The 18,122-nt window shown below is 44.7% G+C and overlaps 1 protein-coding gene across 1 annotated transcript in view; it reads left to right on the top strand.

The window, feature by feature from the left end:
* Positions 1 to 18,122, top strand: part of PTPA (protein phosphatase 2 phosphatase activator) — a 38,819-nt gene that overhangs the window by 5,087 nt on the left and 15,610 nt on the right. Inside the window, exons 2-5 of the mRNA XM_010587575.3 lie at positions 1,260 to 1,357; positions 4,510 to 4,596; positions 14,701 to 14,826; positions 16,653 to 16,770. Coding sequence (XP_010585877.2) covers positions 1,260 to 1,357; positions 4,510 to 4,596; positions 14,701 to 14,826; positions 16,653 to 16,770 — 429 coding nt within the window. The remainder of the gene's footprint in view (positions 1 to 1,259; positions 1,358 to 4,509; positions 4,597 to 14,700; positions 14,827 to 16,652; positions 16,771 to 18,122) is intronic.

Raw genomic sequence — 18,122 nt, 5'->3', positions numbered from 1 at the left:
ACTAATGCATATGTATTATTTACATTAACATGTATAGTTATGATTTTTACAAAAATGGGATTATAGTATACATCCCATTGAGTTGATTCCAACTCACAGTGCCCTATAGAACAAAGTAGAACTGCCCCTTGGTTTTGGGGGAAAAAAAAAACAAACCGTAAACGGCCAATAAACATTTGAAAAAAATGTTCAAGGCTGTAAGATATATCATTATTTACCCCATTGCCTTATCAATTGATACTTGGATGGTTTCTGATTTTTTTTCCAATGCAGTAAGCACTTGTATGTACATCTTTGTGTATTTTTGTGAGTATATCTGTAGGATAGACTCCTATATGTAGATCTGTTTGCTTAATGGGGTATATACTTTTTTTTATTTCAAAAGATAGTGTTTAATTGCGCACTCAGCAGGTTGTACCAACACTTTCACCCACAATACAGGAGAGCTACTGTTTCCCCTTATTTGAATCAGTGCCAGATGTTTTTAATCTGCCAACCTGAGAGGGCAAAAGAAATCTCATTTAATTTATATTTCTTTGCTTTTGGAAAGTTGGTAATTTTTTCAAATGTTTATTGGCCATTTGTGTTTTTTTTTTTTTCCTTTTAATTGTGCCTTAAGTGAAGGTTACAGAGCAAATTAGTTTTTCATTAAACAATACATAAATTGTTTCGTGACATTGGGTGCCAAACCCGTGATCTGTCAACACTCTCCCCTTCTCAACCTCTGGTTCCCCATTTTCGTTTGTCCAGTTGTTCTGTTCCTTCCGGCATTCTTGTCTTCACTTTTGTGCTGGTGTACCCATTTAGTCTCCTATTTGTGGTTGAGTTACATGTGTTAAATTGTTTCATAGGCCTGAATCTTTGGCTGAAGGGTGAACTTCAGGAGTAACTTCATTACTGAGTTAAAAATGGGGGCCATTTTTTTTTTCTTTTGAATTGCCTGTTTGTGTCTAAAAGGTCAACTTGGTTTAATTTTTTTTAACTCTTCTGCCCAGATGGGGAGTGGGAGATGAGGGCCTGGCAGAAGCACGGTCAGTCTTGGTTGTCGAAGGGATTGCGTGTTGTCCTGATCTGTGCAGAGTAAGGAAAAGCAGGAGGCCAGTGGGTTTGGGTTAACCAGCTGTTACTGTGTCCTGGGAGTAGGTGTCTGGTTTCTGCTATGGTTTGGAGGTTGGAGTCTTGCTTTAAAAGTGTGAGCGTGTAAGTGTTGCATGGGAGGATTCTGTTTACCTGCTTACTTTTTCATTTTCTTTATCAAGGTTCTTCGGAGGAAACCCCTCCAGCTGCTCAGAACTTCATCATTCCAAAGAAGGAGATTCATACAGTGCCGGACATGGGCAAATGGAAGCGTTCTCAGGTACAGTGGTGTCTGCACTGTTGGGTCAGAACTGGGGTGAGGGTACAGTTCTTCTCCGAGAAACTTGTTTTTTCCAAAGACAATGGTTTTCTAGGCATGACAGGGGCTGTGAGCTCCTGGCCCTTCTTGTTCTCAGAGCCTGAGCTGTTGTAAGCTGGGGAGCAAGGTGACAGAGGAGCTGGCTGCCCCTCCTCCTTAGGGGCAGGACTCAGGGATGCTTCTGCCCAAATATCTCTGGTGGCTGAGGCCAGGGTAACTCTGGAGAACTCTGCTCCTGGTTCTCATAAACTATTGACCACTGAGTGTTGTTATATTGGCTGAACATGAATGTCCTAAATGATGGAGTGGGCCACTTTGATTCGTGGTTGTAAGTAACAGCAAATCTGAGAGTCAGCATATCAAAAGGAGAGGAGATTATCTCTTAGAAACTTAGGCCAGGGATGTGGCTATGCCTCAAAAACACCAGGAACCAGGGCCTAGAAAACTGAGTGGAGAAAGTCAGGAAGTCCCCTTTCTGCAGACCACCTTCCTCTGCTGCACAGTCCAAATGGAGGGCAGAAGAGAGTTTGCACCTCCTGAGCATATGGTAAAATCAGTATGTAAAAGACTGGGACTGAGAAAAGGAAAGGCAGTTTCAAATTCTCAGGTAAGGCCTTTGGCCCAGCTGCAGTCACCTGGGGTGGGGAGTGTCACATGTACAGCAGGGCGGGCACTAGGGCTCTTGTAAGCTTGGTAGATTCTCTCTAACGAGTCTGCTATTCCAACATTGAACCCAAACCCTAGAGCTTCTTTCTATGCTTAGCCTAGTTGTGACTTGAGACCCTACGAGTCTGTTTGGTTCCTCTTTCACAAACCAGCCTTCTAAGTATTTGGAGGTGGTTATCATGTCTATTCTGAGGTGTTCTTCCCGAGTCTTCTTCAGAATAAACACCTTAATCCCTTCAACTGCTCCTCAAAGATCAGGGTTTTGAGTCCTTTCATCATCTTGGCTGCTCTGCCTCACATTTCTCAATGTCAGCTATTGAAATTATGGGGTGGATCATTCTTGGTGGTGTTTGTCTGCATCCGTTTGGTTTCTTGCTTTCCCCTCTAGTTATTTTCCAAGGAGGACTAGGTGTTTATGATGTGAGATCAGTTCTGTGATTGTCATCACTTTTTAGGTGATGAAACTGAGACTAAGAGATAAAGGAACTTAGCAAGATGTCATAGTACGTAAGTGGTTGAGGTGATGTTGAAAAGGTTCATGCTTTAGAGCCCCCCGATACTGATCCAGTATGTTCTTGGCCAGGGATCGGCAATTACTGCCTGCCAACCTAATCTGGCCTGCTATCTGTTTTGTAAGTAAAGTTCTACTGGAACACAGCCACACTCATTTGTTTACATATTGTCTATGGGCACTTTCATGCTACCATGGTAGAGATGGGTGGAATTGAGAAGTCGAGGCCCAGACTGCATGGCCCACAGAGCCCAAAATATTTACTGTCTGGTCGTTTGGAGGGAAAGTTTGCAGACTTTGCTCTAAGCACCAACATTTTTTGGAAGTGTTGGCCACTTTTTCTTCTGGAGCGTAAGTTCAGTGACACCTGATAGAGAAGCCTTTTACTTGCTGTGAAGCTTATCACTCAAGTGCACGGACCTGTTGTGGCTGGACTGAGTGAATCTGTTGGAGTTGTGCTGTGGCCCACAGGGTTTCACTAGGCAGCAGAGTACAGTGGCCAAGAACATGGACTTTGAAGTCAGAGAGGTGTGGCCTTGAAACCCTGGGCTGCTATTTTCTCTTCCTGTGACTTAGGCAAGGTGCTTAACCTGGTTGAGCTCAGTTTCCTCTACAGCAAAATGGGTTGTTTGGAGGCCAAGATGACTTAAAGCCAAAAAGCAGTTAGCCCAGTGCTAGGTATGCAGTAGGCCTTACTGAACAATAGGCATACTTACTATTGATGTTGTTATGTCATTTTTACCATTATGTTGGTGGAAACTCTGCACACAGTTGTGTTTATAAAAATGCCCTGAGTTTTAGTAACTAGAGACCTGGACCTATGTGGGAGCAGGGACATGTGGAGGGTAATGTCATCCCTTGCTGCTTCCTATCCTTGCGTTCCAGCGTACTTTGAAGATTGGAGTGATTGCGAACACCGGCTATCATAAATTAATTAGGACAAAGGCTAAAACTTGCCCTGGGCCGGGAGGGTTGCTATTGCTAATCTGCTTGACCAGCTGTGTGACCCCTTGTTTCTACCTGGGGCCATTCCACAGGTTGGCAGGAGGATCTTGGCATGGGAATGCTCCCTTGTAGATATTAAGTGATTGGGCATAGTTATCTCAGGACTTGCTGTGGGGACTCCTGGCATCTTTAAGCTTGGATAAGGAAGGAACAAAGTAAGAGGAAAAGGGATGATGAAGAAACAAGACCAAACAGGAGTTACTTGCTCCCAAGAACTGCTTCATCAGGGGCCTCTGTGCTTTCTTATTCCTCTGCTGGATGTAACTTGCAATGCTGCAGGGAAGAGAGTGCTCGGTTGAAAGCTGAGGCTGTGTGTGTTGGGAGACACTCCCACAGGATGCCTGTGTACACCTCCTGAGAACAGGGCATCTGCACTGCATCCACACAGTCTAGCTTGTGGTGGGGGAAACACCCAGAAGACTACTAGGGGAGGGACTGGGGGCTGAAATGAAGGGGCAAGGAACCCTCAGTGATGTTCCTTGAAACTCCTGGCAGTGTAGTATTGTGGTCAAGCTCTCAGCCACTCAGCTTTGGAGTTAGGCTGGCTGAGTCTTAGCTTCACATCTGATGAGATCTTGGTCTTAGGAGTCCTTGGGTAAGTCACTTCTCCTGAAGCCTCATTTCATCTGTAAAATGAATTTATTGATAATATCTGCCTCACAGTGGTTGTGTATAAAGAGGCTGCCAGCAGCAGTAGTGAGCACTCAGTGTATGCCGGCTGGCAGTCAGGGGTTATTGTTGTGGTTGACTTGCTGGCTTTTTTGGAGGTGGGGTGTTTGGTGTCATCTTTCTACTTCTGCTACCAGTTTGGGAGTCAGAGGTAGCTTGGTACTCTTCAGCAACTGGATGGAGCTGGGGGGCTGGCCAGGGTGTACAGGGTGGTGGACCTGACACCCCTCTCCATACCCCCATTTCCTTCTCTGTTTGGTAGGCATACGCAGACTACATCGGATTCATCCTCACCCTCAACGAAGGTGTGAAGGGGAAGAAGCTGACCTTCGAGTACAAAGTCTCCGAGGTAGGCCCAGGCAGGGATCCTGCTTCAACTGCCTTTCCAAAAATAGCTCAAGAAAGTCGCATGTGCTCATTGCCCACAACTGGGACAGTGCAGAAAATATGATCACCCAAACACAAGTGTGGTCAACATTTGGTGTCTCTATTTCTAATATTTTTTTAATCTGTAAATAGATGTATACTTATAAAAATAGGATCAGAGTAAATCTGCTATTTCATTTTTGTTTACTGGTATTTTTACATAACCGTTTAAATTAGAAAAGATTACAAAGAAGTAAATGTACTCATTGAAGAGGTCACTAATAGAGGCATGGATAACATTAACAAAAACACTGACTGCTTCCTCCTGTTCTCCCTCATACCCAGTGTCCAGGGGCAGCCCCTGTTAACAGCTGGGGAGTACTGCTCAGACCTTCTCCTGCTCACATTCCAGGACACTGTGAGGAGCGGAAACAGCTGTGCCACTGAGCTGTGCCCTTGTTCATTTCAACAACCCCCGAATTTTAGATTTTTAGGTTGTATTCCCTAAGCATTGCTGTCCTGTGGGCATTGTTCTCTAAGGATTTACTCCTCAAAGTAGAATTACTGGATTGAAGGACACACATTTTTTAGACTTTGGGTTCACACTGCCAGGTGGGTGCTTTTTGATGCTGCTTCAGAGTCAGACTTGTTCGTGCAGGGAGGGCAGGAGTTGCACGCAGGTGGATACCCATTGGAAGGTGTGGTTCTGCAGGTTGCGTGCTGTTGCTGGGTGCTGTCTCCCAGGGCTGAGTCCCAGGCCTTTCATGGCCTGTTGGGTTGCTGTCCCGGTTGGCCCAGAGTCACTGTGACCTGCTTATGTCATACACCAGGGCTTGTGCTGCCCTGTCTCTCAGCTTTTCCTTACCCATCTCTCCAGCCACAGCCTCGGGCCATGCTGGGTAAGGCCTGGCCCTGCCTCTCGCCAGTTTCTCAACCTGTCCCAAAGCTAACATTGCTGCTTTAGCCTTCATAGCCTGACCTGGTGGAGCCACCTCTTCCGGGGCCCTAACTGGCTGCTGGATGGTGTAGGTCCTTACCCTGTCCACTTGAGGGGAGCCAGGCCTGTGCCCCAGGATGGTTTGCCTTCCTTTGGAAGCTGGTCCACCAGTGGCTTCTTGGGTCCCTCTTGGGTCTGCCAAGCACCCTGGCAGTGGTTGTGGGTGTAGGATGACTGGGGAGAGAGAGAGAGAGAGAGAGCCCCTCCTCATCCAGCTGAGGTCAATGAACCAGGGAATGTGGTGGGGGAAGGGCTAACTAAAAGAGAAGTTGTAATTACCTCAGCAAATCCTTAGCTACCAGATCCCTTCCAGGTTCCTTAATTACCCCTGAGACTTTTATGGCAGGTAACCCCACCAACCAGGCATTGTCTTAGCTTATGAGCTGTTCTTTTGGCAGGAATGCAGCGTGGGTAAGAGCTTGGGTTCTGGAATCAGGCTTAATGGGTTTTGATACCGTCAGCTCTGAGCTGAGTGACCTTGTCCCCTCTGACCTTCCGTTTTCTCATCTGTGAGGTGGAAAGAGTAATCAGACCTACTTATGGGTCCTGTCACATTTACTGAGCTCTCCCATGTAGGGTTTTAGCACAGTGCCTGGCACATACTAAGTGTCCTTATTGTTAGCTATACTCTGGTGGTGTAGTGGTTAATAGCTATGGCTGCGAACCAAAAGGTCGGCAGTGTGAATCCACTAGGCGCTGCTTGGAAACTCTGTGGGGCAGTTCTCCTGTTCTGTAGGGTTGCTATGAGTTGGAATTGACTCGATGGCAATGGATTTGGTTTTTTTTTTTTTTTTTTTTATTGTCATAATTAGCTTTATTCAGTTCTAGCTTTAATTAGCATCATGGTTGCTTTAATCTGGGCTCTTCCTGAGCTGTGAAGTATTGCATGGCTGGTCCTCACTTGGTGGGCAGAGATGACTAGTTTAGTCTCCAGAGGTCTCTGAGCTTCTGCCCACAGCCAGCAGGGACAGCAGAAGGCATGGATCACAGCACGTGGCCAAAGGCCACAGATGGGGCCTCTCTTCTGCCTGGTGCAGCTGTTCAGGTCTCTGGCTTCGTCTTGCTTCTGTCTACTACTGCAGAAATGGCAGCTGCAGCTTGGGAGAGGGCAGAGTGGTATGGGGTGGCGGCTTCCATACCACCCACAGCAAAGAGAAGAAGCAGGGGCAGTGGAGTGCGTTTGTCATAGACTAATAGGCAGTTAAGAGGGCCGTCCTTGATTTTGAGATTATGTCTGTTCTACTCTTCAGGTGATAGTAGATAGGAGATTTATTTTTGTAGTTGTTTTGTTTGTTTTTTAATGTATTAAAGGGCCAAATGAAAAAGTTGGCAAGCAAAATTTTCAGGGAAAATTTTACCCACCCCTGAAATCCAAAAGGGAAGCACTGATTCAGGGAGATGGAAGGTAGCTCAGATTATTCTTTGAGCCTCGTGGGGGCCCCAGTCCACAATTCTCTCCCCCTCCAACTCCTCTCCTCTGTCAGGCTCCAAACAATAGCAACAGCCCCTTGCATTCAAAAAGCCCTATCCAGAAAGGGGGGCAGGGGGTCTTTTAATTATTTATTGGCCCAGCTGAGCTAGCAGCTGAGGCCTGGCTCCTGTTGGCCTTTGGAGCCACCTTCTTTATCCCTTCAGTGCCTCACGAAAGACCTGAGATCTTCAGGGAATTCGGGGCTTGCTGGTGGTTCCAGGGGCCCAGAGTACTGTGCCATCCATTGTAAGTCACAGTTGGTGCATGGGGTCAGGTTTGGTCTGCCCTCATTAGCTGTTTCTGCTGACCTGGTTCTTCACAAAGCTAGGCTCTGGCAGCACTTTCTGTCACATCTCAGCAAGGCAGCTCTGTGTCACCCCGGCCCTCTGCCTCCATCAGGTGTAAAGGAAATCACCCTTTTGCAGGTAGCTTTTACTCTCCCACTCCCCAAGCTTAGGCAAAGAGGAGATGAGAGAGACCACCACTCAGGGCCATTGTATCACACAATGCCAGGGGGCGTTACTTACATAGATCACAATGTGATTTGTTCCTCTCGAAGTGAGGCAGCCAGGGGCACTGGCTGGCATGGGTTCTATTAGCCTCGTCTCTCCCTTCCTCAGTACACACACAGCCCTCAAGGATCTCTGCTCCTCTGGAGAGTCTCAACAATAGTACACCTGACTGTGCCTTGCTCTCCTCCCAGCCACAGTTTCTCATGTGGATATCCATCCTGCTGGTTCTCCCCAGTGCTAGATTTCCTGAGGTTTCTCCTTATCTGGTTTGTGCCCACTAAGACACTGGCGGGTTCTAGATTGGCTTCCTGGCAGGGACCCACTTCCCAGGGTTACCTGACTCTGAATATCTTTTGCATCCCTGTGACATCTTTCCTTCCTCAGTTCTTCTGTTGGATAGGTGAGAGAAATGGGCTCTCAGACTCAGCAGGTCACACAAAGCATTGCATGCAGTCAGACCTTTGACCTATTCATTGCACAGGGTCAGTTGTTTGTAGTTTATCAGTGTTGTTTATAGTTATGAACTGTTGGAAGTAACCCAGATACTTAACAGTGAGGAATTTGCTAAATAAATTATGGTACATTGGTACAGTGAAATGCTGGTCACTTATTAAAGGATATCGTAAAATTTTGTTTACATGTTGATGTGGGATGAGGGTCATGATATACTGAGGAAAATGATCAGGCTACAAGGCCCTGTGATCCATTTTTAAGGAGGTGTATGTGTTTAAATATTACCATTATCCTGTGCCATACAGTTTTTGTGGATTGGTATTTAGTCCTTGCCATAGCCTTATGAGGCAGGGATTATTATCTGGATTTTTGAGATGAAAAAACTGAAACTCAGAGTTAATGTTACTTACTCAAAGTTTCATAGCAACTAATGGTGGTTTAACTGAAATTTGAATCCAGGTCCACCTGACTTTAAAATTCTTATCATGATAAACAGTAGAGGAGAGGCAGGGCAAAGACAGCAGAGTAGTCAGATGCTTCCGGTGGTCCCTCTTACAACAAAGACCTGAAAAAACAAGTGAAGCCATTGTATATATAACAAGTTAGGAGCCCTGAACATCAAAGGCAAAGTTAGAAAATTGGACTGAGTGGCAGGGGGAGGGAGAGACAGTTCAGTGAGGCGTTGCCTAACCTGACTTTGTGGGAATCGGAGCCCCTCAGGCATGATCCCCTGGCAGCGTTTGGGGTGTGGTTTCCTCAGGGAGAGATAGTGAGCCACACAGTCTACTCATGCCTTAGGAATCAGAGAAGAACAGTGCTCTTGGCAAAAGCTAAGTACTTGCATCTAACTTACTGCGCCCCCAGCACCCAAGCTGGCTTCGGTGTCTGTCAATTTCCCTGGGCCTGAGATAGGTTCTGCTGCGCATCCTGAGCCATTCTCCTGGCCTTGGAAAAGGAATAAACTAACAATTGGGGAAAAGATAGTCTGCTGGCTTCTGTAAGCTGGGAACCCAGGGCAGAAGCAGCTCCTATCCAGGAACAAATGGTCCCCAGACTTTGAATGCCTTTCACCCCTGCATGGACCTGTGTGGGCGCATTTCAGGAGCTTAAGTCCTTAATTGCAAACTGCAGTGGTATATGTGCCTGAGATCTGACTTCAACTGTTTCAGCTGTGAGCTGAAGAGGCGGGGGGGGGGGTGCGGGGGGGAGGTAGACGTTTGACACCACTCAGCCTATTAAGCAGGGTGCTTATCTAGCCATATCCGGGGCCTGAGGACTAATGGCTCTACCTACACTACCTAGCCACCCGCAACAGAGGTCCAAGGATAAGTGGTGCCTCCCAGTCCTTACAACCAAAAGCATCGGGTACCATGGTCTGGCTGCAGAACCCACCTACCTGTGCACTCCAGGGTACAGGGGCATGCTTTCCTTACAGACACTTGGGGGACGATTGTCAGCCCCATGCCTTGCTTAGAGCGTGACCCCCTGCTTCAACCAGATACTTGTGCCTATGCCTATCACCCCTGTCCCTCTGAGACTCTAGGACAGAGCCTGAACCACACACTTGGTGACCAACAACCTGGACACCTGAGTTGGATCCGTGCAAGAAAGTGAATGATCCCTAGGCTCATATACCTGGTAACAGTTCTAGCCACCTGGTGACAGGACATTAGAGCTTCAAAGATGCAAATAATCAAGCTAGTTCTCTCAAGTAGCCTATTTGGGGATATCAAAACAAAATAAAGCAAGAAGCTAGGATACAGTAAGCAAACATGAAATAAATTGATACAGTAACTTATAGATGGCTTGGAGACAACAGTCAATATCAAATCACGTAAAGGAGCAGACCATGATCGCTTCAACAAGCTCTCAAAACAAAATATCAAAGAATCTCCTGGATGACCAAATCTTCCTGGAATTACCAGAGGCAGAATACAAAGATTAATATACAGAACTCTTCAAGAGATCAGGAAGGAGATCAGGGAAAACACAGAACAAGCCAAGGAACACACAGATAAAGCAGTGGAGGAAATTAAGAAGGTTATTGAAGAGCATAATGAAAAACTGAATAGGCTGCAAGAATCATAGAGAGGCAGCAATCAGAAATTCAGAAGATTAACAATAAAATTAGAGAATTAGACAACTCAATAGAAAGTCAGAGGCGCAGAATTGAGGAAATGGAGGTCAGAATTAGTGAGATCGAAGATAAGACACTCAGCACCAATATATTCAAAGAAAAATCAGGTAAAAAAATTAAAAAAAATGAAGAAAGCCTAAGAATCATATGGGAGTCTATCAAGAGAAATAACCTATGAGTGACTGGAGTACCAGACAGGAAGAGAGAACAGAAAATACAGAGAGAATTGTTGAAGATTTGTTTGCAGAAAACTTCCCTGATATTGTGAAAGATGAGAAGATATCTATCCGAGATGCTCATTGAACCCCATATAAGGCAGATCCCAAAAGAAAGTCACCAGGACATATTATAATCAAACTTGCCAAAACCAAAGATGGAGAATTTTAAGAGTGGCTAGGGATAAACAAAAAGTCACCTACAAAGGAGAGTCAATAAGAATAAGGTCGGACTACTCAGCAGAAACCACGCAGGCAAGAAGACAATGGGATGACATAGAAAGCATTGAAGGAAAAAAAATTGCCGGCCAAGAATCGTGTATCCAGCAAAACTGTCTCAAATATGAAGGTGAAATTAGGACATTTCCAGATAAACAGAAGTTTAGGAAATTTGCAAAAACCAAACCAAAACTACAAGAAATACTAGAGGGAGTTCTCTGGTTAGAAAATCAGTGATGTCAGATATCAACCCAATACTTACTAGAACACAGGCCAGAGCAACCAGATATCAACCCAGATAGGGAAATCACAAAAATAGATCAAGATAAAAAAAAACGCTCAAACCATGGAAACAGCGATTTCATAATGTAAAAGATGACAGCATTAAATCAATAAAGAAGGACTAAAAAATGTAGCCATAGATCTTTCATATGGAGAGGAAGTCAAGGTGATGTAAGGAAATAAAAGTTTGGTTTAAACTTAGAAAAATAGGGGTAAATATTAAGGTAACTACAAAGGAAACTAACAATCCTACACATCAAAATAAAATACAAGAAAAACATAGACTCAGCAAAAACAAAATCAACAACAAAGAAAAAGAGGAAAAGACAATATATAAATAAAAACCACTCAACACCAAAAATTAAGTGGAAAAAAGAAACTGTCAACAACACACAAAAAAAGACATCAAAATGACAGCGCTAAACTCATACCAATTGTAATTACGCTGAATGTAAATGGACTAAATGTACCAATAAAGAGACAGGGAGTGGCAGAATGGTTTTTAAAAAACACGATTCATCTATATGCTGCCTACAAGAGACACACCTTGGACTTAAAGACACAAAACAAAAACTCAAAGGAGGGAAAAAAATATATCAAGCAAATAACAATCAAGAAGGAGCAAGAGGCATCCAGGTTGGCAAGGAAGAAGTAAAAGTATCTCTATTTGCAGATGACATGATCTTATACACAGAAAACCCTAAGGAATCCTCCAGGAAACTATTGAAACTAATAGAAGAGTTCAGCGGAGTATCAGGATACAAGATAAAGATAAAAAAAAAAATCAGTTGGATTCCTCTACACCAACAAAAAGAACATTGAAGAGGAAATCACCAAATCAATGCCATTTACAATAGCCCCCAAGAAGATAAAATACTTAGGAATAAATCTTACCAGAGATGTAAAAGACTTATACAAAGAAAACTACAGTACGCTTCTGCAAGAAACCAAAAGAGACTTACATAAGTGGAAGAACATACCTTGATCGTGGATAGGAAGACTTAACATTATAAAAATGTCTATTCTACCAAAAGCGATCTATACATTTAATGCAATTCCGATCCAAATCCCAAGGACATCCTTTAATGAGATGGAGAAACAAATCACCAAGTTCATATGGAGGGGAAAGAGGCCCCGGATAAATAAGGCATTACTGAAAAAGAAGAACAAAGTGCGAGGCCTTACTTTACCTAATTTAAGAACCTATTATACTGCCACAGTAGTCAAAACAGCCTGGTACTGGTACAACAACAGATACATGGACCAATGGAACAGAATTGAGAATCCAGACATAAATCCATCAACATATGAGCAGTTGATATTTGACAAAGGCCCCAAAACAGGTAAATGGGGAAAAGAGTCTTTTTAACAAATGGTGCTGGCATAAGTGGATATCCATCTGCAAAAAAATGAAACAAGACCCATACCTCACTCCATGCACAAAAACTAACTCAAAATGTATCAAAGACCTAAATATAAAATCTAAAACGATAAAGATCATGGAAAAGAAAATAGGGACAACGTTAGGAGCCCTAGTACATGGCATAAACAATATACAAAACATTGCTAACAATGCACAAACACCAGAAGAGAAACTAGATAACTGGGAGCTTCTAAAAATCAAACACTTACGCTCACCCAAAGATTTCACCAAAAGAGTAAAAAGATTACCTACAGACTGGGAAAAAGTTTTTAGCTACAACAATTCCAATCAGTGTCTGATCTTTAAAACCTACATGATACTGCAAAAACTCGACAATAAAAACACAAATAACCCAATTAAAAAATGGGCAAAGAATATGAACAGGCACTTCACCAAAGAAGACATTGAGGCAGCTAACAGATACATGAGGAAATGCTCACAATCACTAGCCATTAGAGAAATACAAATCAAAACTGCAGTGAGATGCCATCTCACTCCAAGAAGGCTGGCGTTAATCCAAAAAACACAAAATAATAAATGTTGGAGAGGTTGTGGAGAGACTGGAACACTTATACACTGATGGTGGAAATGTAAAATGGTACAACCACTCTGGAAATCGATTTGGTGCTTCCTTTAAAAGCCAGAAATAGAACTAACATACGATCCAGCAATCCCACTCCTTGGAGTATATCCTAGAGAAAAAATAGCCTTCACACGAACAGATACATGTACACCCATGTTCATTGCAGCACTATTTACAATAGCAAAAAGATGGTAGCAACCAAGGTGCACATCAACAAATGAATGGATAAATAAATTATGGTATATTCACACAGTGGTATACTGCTTATCTATAAAGAACCACGATGAATTGTGAAATACCTCGTAACATGGAGGATTCCGGAAGGCTGAGTGAAATTAGTTGCAAAGGACAAATATTGTATGAGAGTACTATTATAAGAACTGAAGAAGTAGTTTAAACACAAGAAAATATTCTTTGGTGGGGAGGGAGGGAGAGGGGTTTTCACTAATTAGAACCTAATTTAGGTGAAGGGAAAGACAACACACGATACAGGAGATACCAGCACAACTGGACTAAACCAAAAACAAAGAAGTTTCCTGAATACAACTGAACACTTCAAAGACCAGAGTAGCAGGGGCCAGGGGTCTGAGGACCATGGTTTCAGGGGACATCTAGGTCAATTGGCATAACAAAATGTATTTAGAAAACCTTCTGCATCCCACTTTGGTGAGTGGCATCTGGGGTCTTAAATGCTAGCAAGCGGCCATCTAAGATTCATCAGTCGGCCTCAACCTACCGGGAGCGAAGGAGAATGACAAACAGCAAAGACACAAGATAATTACGAGCCCAGGAGACAGAAAGGGCCACATAAAGCAGAGACTACATCAGCCTGAGACCAGAAGAACTAGATGGTGCCCGGCTACAACTGGTGACTGCCCTGACAGGGAGCACAACAGAGAACCCCTGAGGGAGCAGGAGATCAGTGGAATGCAGACCCCAAATTCTCATAAGAAGACCAGACTTAATGGTCTGACTGAGGCTAGAAGGACCCCAGAGGTCATGGTCCCTGGACCCTCTGTTAGCCCAAGACTGGAACCATTCTCAAAGCCAACTCTTCAGACAGGGATTGGACTAGACTATAAGACAGGAAATGATGCTGGTGAGGAGTGAGTTTCCTGGCTCAAGTAGACACATGAGACTTTGTGGGCAGCTCCTGTCTGGAGGGGAGATGAGAAGGCAGAGGGGACAGGAGCTGGCTGAATGGACACGGGGAATACAGGGTGGAGGGGAGGAGTGTGCTAACTCACTAGGGGGAGAGCAACTAGGAATACGTAGGAAGGCGTATGTAAGTTTTGATTTGTGAACTTTCACTTAAAGCGCAATTAAGAAAAGATGCTGCAAAAAACAAAACAGAAAAGTATGTTAAAATGTTAATAATGTTTATTTCTGAACAGCAGGATTACTGGTCATTTTAGTTTTCTGTCGGTTACATTTCTACTTCCTGTGATGAACAGGTATTAATTGTATACTTTAAAACTTATTTAAAAAAAGAACAATCAGGGCTGGAGTTTGAGCTTGCCCAGTGACCCCTTCCTGGCAGACTAACTCTAGATCAGGTGCTGAAACTGCAGCTGTTTCTCAAGCCCAGCCATGCTGCCTCTCTAAAGCTCACCGTGCTCCCCTGAACCCTCCTTCACAGTCAGGATGTTTGAGAGAAAAGGAGACAGCAAGGGCAACGGCCAGTTAGTGCCATGCTTACGGGTCATAGTCCCGCAGCAACTGGGACTTCCCTCTGTGGCTCTAGCTGGGAGCCACTAGTCACTGTGGCTTGGTTCCCTCTCTTTTGCTCCCACAGGCCATTGAGAAACTGGTCGCTCTTCTCAACACACTGGACAGGTGGATTGATGAGACCCCTCCGGTGGACCAGCCCTCTCGATTTGGGAACAAGGCCTACAGGACCTGGTATGCCAAACTTGACGAGGTGAGGCTGCCACAGGACAGGTGTGGGGGCTGAGCTGAGAGGATGGCGACTCTGGCACTGATGAAGACCCATGGGGCTGTGTTAGTAGTAGGGTAGGGAAGAGCTGCGTTGTTTAAAGCAGGCACCTCAAGGTTTCAGGCGTAGCAAAACTATTGGGGAGTGTGTGAAAATGGCATTTCCATTCACATAGGTTACAAATGCATTTATCCTTTGCCCCAGCCATATTTTGGGAATTGTTACTACAGGTACTTCTGTGAATATTATGCAGTGCCCTCTGCACAAGGCTATTTATTAAGGCATTGAAAAGACTGGAGACATTCCAAGTGTCCATCAGTAAGCGACTAGTTAAATAAACTCTAGTACATTCATACCATAGACTACTATGCAGCTACAAAAAGGAATAGGAAGGCTGTCCGGGGAACTCAATGGAAGGGGTCTGGAGTTTGTTTTTAGGCCAAAAAAAGAGCCAGGTATAACAACGTATGTAGTAACCTACCTTTTGGTAAGAAAGAGGGAAAAATAAAAATATATGTTTATATTGTTCATATTTACGTGAAGAAACATCCCTGGAAGGATACATGGGAGGCTGATAAAACTAGGTTCTTTTTGTGGACAGGGGAGAATGGGATGGATAGAGGCAGGGGTAGGAGTGAGACTTCTCAATGCATACTTTTTATAATGTTTTCATTTTTGAACCTATGAAGGTGTTACCTATTCAAAGCAAACAAAAAGAAAATGTGGAATCTCAGGCCCCCTGTGAAGAGCAGAGCCTATAGCTCTGTGGTGGGCCTGGAGTCCAGGTTATAAAGTGCTCTCTAGAGATTCTGCTGCCAGGTGTCCTCAGATTCAACTCAGAGAAACTTAGCTTCTAATTTTTCTGGTACAGTGCTTCAGTGGAGCATAGGGGAGTACCCAGGACCCAGCACAGGTGTGTCCCTGGTGAAGAGCTGCCTGGGGTTGCCTGTGTATTCAAAGATGCCACGTATCTCTTTTTTTAAAAAAGATTTTTATTGAGTTATGACTTACATATAAGAAAGCTGGCAAATCATAGCTGTACAGCTTGAAGGGTTTTTATGTATGTTTTTATCCATGCACCTACCATGCATATCAAGTTATAGAGTATTCCAGCAGGACTACTCATGCCCTCTCCCAGTTGATATCCCCAAACTCTTCTGACTTCTATCAATAGATTGATTTTCCTTGTTTTGGAACTTCATATAAATGTCTGACTTCTTTTGCTCAACATTACATCTGAGATTCATTCATGTTGTATGTAGCAGTAGATCTTTTTCACTGCTGCCTAGTATTCCATGTTTATTTATCCATTCTACTGTTGATAGACATTTTTGGTTGTGGGTTGTTTACACTTCTTGGCTACTATGAATAATGCCGCTGTGAACATTCTTGTATATGTTTATTGATGGACTTACGGTGTAAACTCTTGGCTGCCCTGGGAGTGTGGTGAAGAGAGATGGCCATCTATGGGGATAATAGTACTGACCTCCCAGAGTCTTTATAGGGCTCCAGTGAGTTACCAGATGAGGGAGCTGAATGGCTTCTTTTCAGATTCTTCCTGTCTTGCTACTAGGACGAAGGCGCAGTAGATGAAAAGCCACCCCAGGGTAGCCTTTCTGTTGTGTAAGAATAAGTGCTCTTCTTCTTCTGCCCAGGAGACCCTGCCCCTTCCTTCTGTGGACCAGTCAGGGTGGGGAGCCAGGCCAGCCTCGTGTGGTAGCCTGGGCCCCCAGCCAGACACTGCCCTGGGTGCCTGCCACTGGGATGCTGCCTAATCTGCTACCACCACTTTGTGTCTTTTGTGTTATCAGGAGGCAGAAAACTTGGTGGCCACAGTGGTTCCCACCCATCTGGCAGCTGCAGTCCCTGAGGTGGCTGTTTACCTAAAGGAATCAGTGGGGAACTCCACGCGTATCGACTATGGCACAGGTATCTGCCCACTCCCCTGCCCATTGGGGGCCTTGCAGCTATTTGGCTTCACTGCTTTCTTTTCTTGGGCTGCTGCTTCTTTGCTCTGGATTGTCTTAAGCCCCCCTGAGCAAGCAAGAGTTTGCCAAGCTCCTGCAACCTGTGGGGGCCATCTGGAGGCCACACCCTGTGGTATGGGGAGGCCTGAAGCTGCTCCTGTAGCTCTAGCCTGGTCCACCAGGGGGTGCTGCTGCCACGTGCACAGAGCCTGTACACACAGAGCTGGTTTCTCCGTTCTTCATAAAGATGGCCTCTCTGTGAGCACATGGTCACCAGCACCATCACCAAAATAAAAATTTATTGAGCACTTACTATATCTCAAGGCAACTACTTAGAGAAGCTGCTAGTAGCATTGTGACACACTCTCCCCAAGGCCCTTTGTCTCTTAGCCAGATTCTCTGTACTATTAAGCTGTTTGGATGGATCCAATCTGACTTAGACTTTGAGGAGAGGGCATATGTGGGCATCTTAAAAGAGAAGTGTTCTCAAGCTCAGGAGGTGGCCTGTGTAGCCCAGGAGGCGTTGACCGAGGATGATCCTTGGTCAAAAGGTAAGGAGCAACTGGTGGATTTGAACTGCCAGCCTTTTGGTAAACAGTCAAGCTCTTAACCCCTATGTCACCAGGGCTCCTTGAGAACCCTAAGAAGGTTAGTATGGCTAAAGCAGAGAGAGCAAGGGAAGAAGTGGAAGAAGATGGACTAGAGGTCAGATAGGGCCCACCTTACCTTTCCACCCTGAAGCTGGCAAATGCAAGAGCTACTGCTGTCTTGGGGCCCTTAAGAGGGAGCCCAGGCTGCAGAGGCAGGGACTGAGAAGGGCCTGCTTGGACCTGGGTTCTGGATGAGTTTTGTCCTCTGCTCCCCAGGCTGCTGGGGAAGAGGTTTAGCAAATGTTTTGAGACCTTCAGGAATGGGGTGCTTTTTGACTAAGACCAACAGGGAAGACTAGCCAGGTTAGCAGGTTGTGAGTTTTCTTAAACACGTTCTCAGGTATGTAAGAGCCTCTGAGTGATTGCTGTTTGGACTCTGGCTGGTCATCACTGAACCTGTCGCGGATGAAAGTAACTGAAGTTACAGCTTTCCAGGCTTCGGAGGGGCCTTCATTCTGCAGAAACAGGAAGTTACTGAAATATTCTCTCCTCACCTCCCTCTAAATACGTTTTTAGACACTATGAACCATGGGATTCAGTCCAAAGTTTCTTTAGGGCTGATTGTTCCTACTGAACATAACTGCGAAAGGAAATGGGGGTGCCTTCTGATCCTGTAATCTGAGTGTGCATTTTCTGCTTAGTAACCTTCAGTAGCTCCCCATTG

The sequence above is a fragment of the Loxodonta africana genome, chromosome 9, assembly GCF_030014295.1.
Source record: "Loxodonta africana isolate mLoxAfr1 chromosome 9, mLoxAfr1.hap2, whole genome shotgun sequence".
NCBI classification, from domain to species: Eukaryota; Metazoa; Chordata; class Mammalia; order Proboscidea; family Elephantidae; genus Loxodonta; species Loxodonta africana.
This window is presented reverse-complemented; position numbering and strand designations above follow the sequence as displayed.